The following is a 6,975-nucleotide window of genomic DNA, read 5'->3' on the forward strand; positions in this document are numbered from 1 at the left end:
CTTTTAATATAATATTTTATGTTCTATTTAAAAAATTATTAATACCTAAAAATAGAGGCATTATAAGAACTATTTTAATGATGCACTTGTGTGGATGCAAGACTGCTTGCTTAACTTTAATGTGAATACAAATATGGTCTCACATTTAAAGTGAGTGGGATTACTAAGCGGGAAAGAGACTGGTAAATAAAGTACTGAACAAAGACGCGTATATATATATATATAAAGCGCCATCGATAACTGCAAATTAGTCTTAAAATCCATTCGCTGTGTAGCTGTTCGGATCGTAACGCGGTACATAGTTTTAAAAATTAAGTACCATTAAAAGTGCCAAATAATAATTCTGAGTTGAAAAATGTTTGCTTTAGTTTTTGCTTTTATACTTATATCAATCAATTATGTTACAGCGGAAATACGTAAGTAAAAAGAAAATATATTTTTTTTTCTTTATTACAAATGCATAGTTTGTCTTCTTATTTATAAAAAAATTGTACAATTTGCATTACATAGATATTAGATTACAATTATGACGAGAACATTTCTCAAGTTAGATTATTTATTCTGTTATGTAAAAACGTGCCTTTTAAAATTGCTATTACGGATAGATTGCGGTAATATTAATTATAAGGTAATGCAATAGTGCAGCGGCAATGCAAGCTGCATGCTTGGCATTCGCCAGGTTGGGAACATTTAGATAGTAATAACGTGAACGCCCATTGAAAAAAATACTTACGAAAAGAAGTCGTGTTCCAGTCTCGAGCACTTAATTAAAGTGACGGGTGTAACTAAAATTGACTTCTACAAGAATTTCTCGTTGGACATTTTCTTACATATTTCATGATATAGCATATATATCTAGAAGAGAACGTTTTACAAAAAATTTCTGTAATGAGAAAACACATTTCATATACTTGATTTGTGTAGTTATAATCGATTCCTGTTTATATGTTCTGAAAAGTATATTCGAGTGCAAAAGCCATAGTAGAAATGTTAAATAAAAAGTAATCCGGAAATATTTAGAAAGTATTTAAAATTAATTATTTTATTATTAAATACAAAAAAAAATTTATATTATTATCTTGCATATATATGTTGTAATTTAATCAAAAGTTTGAATTATTTTATATTCTTCAAGATTTTACATTAACGCTGTTTAATATTATAATTTAGAGGCCATGATTGTATAATAAAAATTGTACATTTTTAAAAATATATATATTTTTTATCACTGCTTTATTTGTTCTCTAGATTTTTTAAATCCAATTTTACCCATTATTACGATTAATAATAATAAGAATTAATAAATTATGAATGTTGCTCAAAGCTGAAACTATAATAGGTAAAGGTTAATAACAAACAATAATTAGGGTCAAATTATTAAAAATTGTATTAGAATTAATTAATAAATTAATTTATAAATCAATTTATAGAACGTTTTGACTTACTAAATTTTTTCAACTACCTCTTCTCTGCTTTTCCCCCTCTCCCCACGCACATTATTTTATATACAAACAAATTCATTTATCGTATATAAATTATCGCGTATAAATTTTCCGCGAACAAAAATGCACATATAATCGTTAATATAGTTACTTTAGATTATAATGCGGCATTACAAAAACGGAACGTAAAATAAATAAATAACAATATTCAACTTATAAATTGTACGTAAATTAATTGCAAAAAAGTACTTACTATAAATATCGAAACCATGAACTATTGTTATAAGAGATAAACAATTTTATTTACTTGATATTTATTTGTTTTATTCTTCCGTTTCTGTAATACATTGTAAATGGATATAAAGAAATATTATATTTATCCACATTCTTGTATTAAAAAAATATATACGTTAGATTATTTACTTATTTATATATAAAATAATGTGTAGATATGTGTGTGTGTGTGTGTGCCAGCTAAAAATTCAATAAATTAAATTCCTTACGGAAAAAAACTACAGCGGATTACAAAAAATTATATTACAGGAATTTCATAAAAGTATTACACGAAATTACCGGCTGAAGTATTGTAACATTCTGTAATATTTTCGCACTACACGCTCGGATTACAGGAAAATAACTTGTAATATCTTGCTTGTAATATCTAGCCTGTAATATATTGCCAAAATTACAGGATAATAGCCTGTAATATCACAGCGAGATTAGAGGAAAATAATCTGTAAAGTATAATTATACATGAAAAAAATATATAATGTAAAATAGTGGAAAAAATCATTTAATTAAAAATTACGTGCATGAAATTTGTACATTGTTCATGGTCGGTACATCCAATATGATTAAAAAGTGATACAATAAATCTAATAAATTTCAAATAATATTTATGGAAATAATTTATATGATAAGACTTGTTATCTCAAATTTTATGGATTGCTGGTAGCATTACACGTTTAATGCATTACACGCGTGTAGTAATGTATTACACATTTTGTAGATTACACGTGTAGTATATTACACATGTAGTGGATTACACGTGTAGTGGATTACACACTTTATGGGTTAGACGTGTATTCCGTATTACAGGAATTTCATGCACTGTAATACGGAATACAACAGCGTGTAATAACTACAGATTACAGTGATCTTTTCTGTGATAACTACAAAGAATCCTGTAATAACTACACAACTGTAATATTTATTGGCTGTAGTTTCTTTCCGTAAAGGCCCATAAGAGATGTTCTATTGATTGGTTGATTTATTAATTCTAATAAAGTCTTTAATAATTATACTTTAATTATTGTTCATTATTGGCCTTTACTTGTATTACTAATAATGGTGATTTATCCTTTACAGCGTCTTATATTCATGTATGCGGGCGCAGAGATCCAGAACTTGATCAATGTATTTTGCAAAACATTGATAACATAAAAGATAAGATCTGCGAAGGAATTCCAGAATTGGACGTTCAACCGAGCAATCCATTTGTTCTTGGCGTACTACCCATCTCTGATACACATAATTCCAAAATAATTATCAAAGATGCGGTAGTATCGGGACTTTGCGATTTTACTATAAAATACGCACATGTAGATCTTAGTAAACTACATTTCGATGTTGATCTCTTATTCAGACGAATCCAAATGAATGGTACATATGCCATCGACATACGTGTACTGGTGCCTATCGTTCACGGTGGACCGGTTTATATCACTACTGGTACGCAAAAGAATTGATGTGTAATCTAATAAGATAGAAATTAAAAATGACTGTTTTTTAACGCAACTCAAAATTCAATTATCATAATTTATTTATTACATTAATTTGAATTTTGCAGATAATGTAGAAGCAAAAGTAAATATGGACATGAGAATAGTAACCAAAAATAGCAAAAGGTACGTGTATATGTCAAAGATGAAAATAAACCTTGACATCAAAGGATACGACGCTGAATATGGATTGGAAAATTCGGAATTGAGCCGATTGAACCAAATTATTAGCAATTTTATAGGCAATAATCAAAAAGAGGTCATTGACGTCTTTAAGCCGGCAATAGAAGAAGTAGTTGTTAAACGAATTCTCTCGCTTTCCAACAATATAGTTAAACATTTTACGTTTGAAGAGCTTTTCCCCGATCGAGTATAAATTTTTCTATTGTTACACAATCATTACGTTTATCTTGTGATCCACTTAAAGAATACTCGAAACAAAGTTTTACTACATTTTAAATTTATATTTTGAAAATATTCTATATAACTATTATTTTAAACATGATGGTTATAAAGATTTTATGTTATTTCAAATAATAGATATAAAATTATTAGAAAAGAGATACAAATATGTAGAACATAAAACTGTAATAGCATCAAGATTGGATAGGAACTAATTAAAAAGTTGAAAGTTAATAATAAAGTTAAAAAGATAATAACTTTCAATTTAATTTAGTTAATTTTAAATAATTTAATTTAAATAATTTTTTTAACTTTAATTAGTTTTAAAATGTATAAACTTTAACTTATAAAATTTTTTTTTTAATTAAAAATTTTATTTGAGCAAAAAAAAAATAATAAAATAAAAATACATTTCTGCACAAAAACAATATTTTTTGTTGTTTTATATAATTAATATTATAACTTAATTTACAAATAAAATATTAAATATATTTAATGATTGGTACTGTAATTATGTTGGTAATTTGACATAAATAAATTATATGGCTTTTTAATTTAATATGAATAAAGCTTCTCAAAATTAAATTTTATTTTAACTTCAGTTAAATTAATCTTTAATTGGATTAGTTTTGTATTTATGTAACTTTTAACTTAACTGAATTAATTTTATAATCCATTAACTTTAATTTAACTTAGTTAAAAAATATATTACTTACCCAACTCTAAATGACGTATTCTTTATGTTATTTGTATTTTTATAACATTTATACATATTTATAAATGTAAATTTAGACATATTATATACATATATATATGTATATACACTCAAAAAAATAATCTTGTAACTTCCTCAACAATTATATGTGTGTGTAAAAGCTAGCTGAGATAGATAAATAATTAACAAATACTGTGATATGTATATGCATCTAATCAATCTAGTTAATAAAAGCAGAATTTTCAAATTCTATACGTGACAGCCGAAATTCTAGTAGATAGAAAAATTAGCGATACATTTTGACTGTAATATCAAGAAATCTGTCTATATCAGCAAAAAAATTTTTTGGGTGTATATATACATGTATATTCTTGTAGGGAAAGAAGATAGTTATTGAATAGGAATTTATTTAGTACCATGATCTTGTGTACTGTAACAGTTCTGATAACAGCTGTTAAGGCTAACTTTAGAATTTGCTTACTCAGATAGTAACATATTTGTATTGTTGCTGGCGTATTGTTTGCATCATAATACGTATTGTCATCATAATTGCAATAATTGAATCCAAATTTGGAAAATTAATGTTATCGAGACATGACAACTTTAAAATCATTATCATCAAAATTTGCCATAATAATCACACGATGCTGCCATATTGTTGACAACATGAGATAATTCTAACTACTTTCTTATTGTTAAACTATAATTTATGTATGTATGTACGTATGAGTTGCTTCAATTCAAAATTATTAAAGACAAATTTGGTGAGCATCATAATCAGTCACAGATTTGCACAATTTTTGAGACATTCTTTGTTATTTGGATAGCCGTCATAATGATAATTGAAGATCATTGTTTTCTGCTTTAGTATTACGGGAAAATTCGATTTTGAAGTAGAAAGTTTTACAGGTGTGTATTTTTTGCGTAATTTTAAAAGTGTGTTGGGTATTAACCTGCAACTGTAATCCAGCTTGTAGGCCTTGAATATGACTTTCAAATATATAGGGTGCGAAAAAAGTATGAAACCGAATACATTATTCCGAAATCAAAGCATTTGAAAAACATTAAAAAATTATACGGATTGTATGTACGCTGTGTGTGTGTGTATAAAGTAAAACAAATAATAATAAAAATATTTCTTTAAAAAAATGTGATTTTAAGGCATATAAAGGTTATCGCTCCTTTTTAAAATAAAATCATATGGTTTTTATTACGTAATATGATTTCTCTTATTATTCTGCACAAAAATATTAAAGATGTTTTGACTCTACAATACCAGTTAAAAATGATCGAAATTGCGTGTTTTTTAGATATTTTGTTCTTTATAATAAAAAGCGATTAAAATATTTGTCGTAAATATCAAATTTTTTATTAAATCCCTAAAAACAGATACAAAGAAAAAATAACAAAATCAGTTTATACAACAAAAGTGACTCTATTTTATTATAGTTTTCGGTAAATAACTTATAAACAAGTAAATAAATTTAAATAAACATTAATATTTATTAGATTTTATTGTTATATACATACGTGCAAAATTTCACTTAATTTGTAGAGAAAAGATTAAAAATCTTTTAAACTAATAAAAAAAATATAATCAAATTTTATTCAGATATTTAAACGTAATAGAACAATTTGTAAAAATAATTAAATTTTTGATAATTTGACATGTGACGTATATACACTTAAGACAAATTTATCTAAAAACCAATAGTTTTTAATATATTTTATAATATTTAATATTTCACGTTTCATATTTTATTCTGATATATTTTGACATAAAATATAAAGTATTTTGTAAACTATTAATTTTACAATAATTGTATTTTAATGCTTTTGTGTTCAGATTATAAAAATAAATTAATCAGTAATAAAAACACATTACTGCTTTTTAAAAAACTTATACAAATTATAATATTATATATTTTTTGAAAAACAACGACATACTTTTCTTTCTATCGAATATTTATCTGAAGAAGTATAATATAATGGATATCAATCCGTTACTAAGAAAATTTACATTATAAATAATATAATAATGTCACATAAGATATCTCATTTAATTCTAAAATGATATAAATAAAATTATATTTAATAACTTTCATTTTTTCCCAATATGGTAAATTTCTTTTAGATCATCGTGCATGAATTTTTACTTATCTTTAATTTATAACCTTAATATTACTTATCTACTATTTTAACAATGTAACTACGTTTACATTAAAAATACTAAAAAATACTTTTAAAAAAGTTACTTTAAGATAAAATTAAGATAAAACTAAATTATAGAGAAAAGGCACTAAATTTGGAACAGTTTCTTAAATTGAAATTGTTTTATTTCTTGGAAACTGAACATCACACTATATGAATACTGATAAAAATATAATCCGCTTAGTTAATTAAAGAAATAAAACATATATTTCATACATTCATATCCTTTTCTACATAAAATTTGCTAAAAACAAATTCGTCAAAAGCGAGAGTTATATGTGCACGATTCTGTTTCTTAAGCAAGCTTAACGGAATAACATTTAGCTTGTAGGACTACATAATACATAATAAGATGTATAAATCAATAAAATGTAACATTAATACTTTGATCGTATAGAAATTCCAAATTAGGCGCCCATTTCGT

At 24.9% G+C, this 6,975-nt stretch overlaps 1 protein-coding gene across 1 annotated transcript; it reads left to right on the top strand.

The window, feature by feature from the left end:
* Nucleotides 1-217: 217 nt before the first annotated feature.
* Nucleotides 218-3,644, top strand: LOC105837606. Its single transcript, XM_012682524.3, has 3 exons — nt 218-416; nt 2,811-3,173; nt 3,292-3,644. Exons 1-3 carry the CDS (start codon nt 356-358, stop codon nt 3,597-3,599), a joined length of 732 nt encoding a protein of 243 aa, XP_012537978.1. The 5' UTR covers nt 218-355; the 3' UTR covers nt 3,600-3,644.
* Nucleotides 3,645-6,975: the final 3,331 nt, after the last annotated feature.

The sequence above is a fragment of the Monomorium pharaonis genome, chromosome 6, assembly GCF_013373865.1.
Source record: "Monomorium pharaonis isolate MP-MQ-018 chromosome 6, ASM1337386v2, whole genome shotgun sequence".
NCBI classification, from domain to species: Eukaryota; Metazoa; Arthropoda; class Insecta; order Hymenoptera; family Formicidae; genus Monomorium; species Monomorium pharaonis.

Coding starts and splice junctions, on each gene's coding strand:
- LOC105837606 (XM_012682524.3), top strand. CDS start 356: ATGTTTGCTTTAGTTTTTGCTTTTATACTTATATCAATCAATTATGTT. Junction 417..2,810: donor TTATGTTACAGCGGAAATAC/GTAAGTAAAAAG, acceptor TATCCTTTACAG/CGTCTTATATTCATGTATGC. Junction 3,174..3,291: donor ACCGGTTTATATCACTACTG/GTACGCAAAAGA, acceptor TGAATTTTGCAG/ATAATGTAGAAGCAAAAGTA.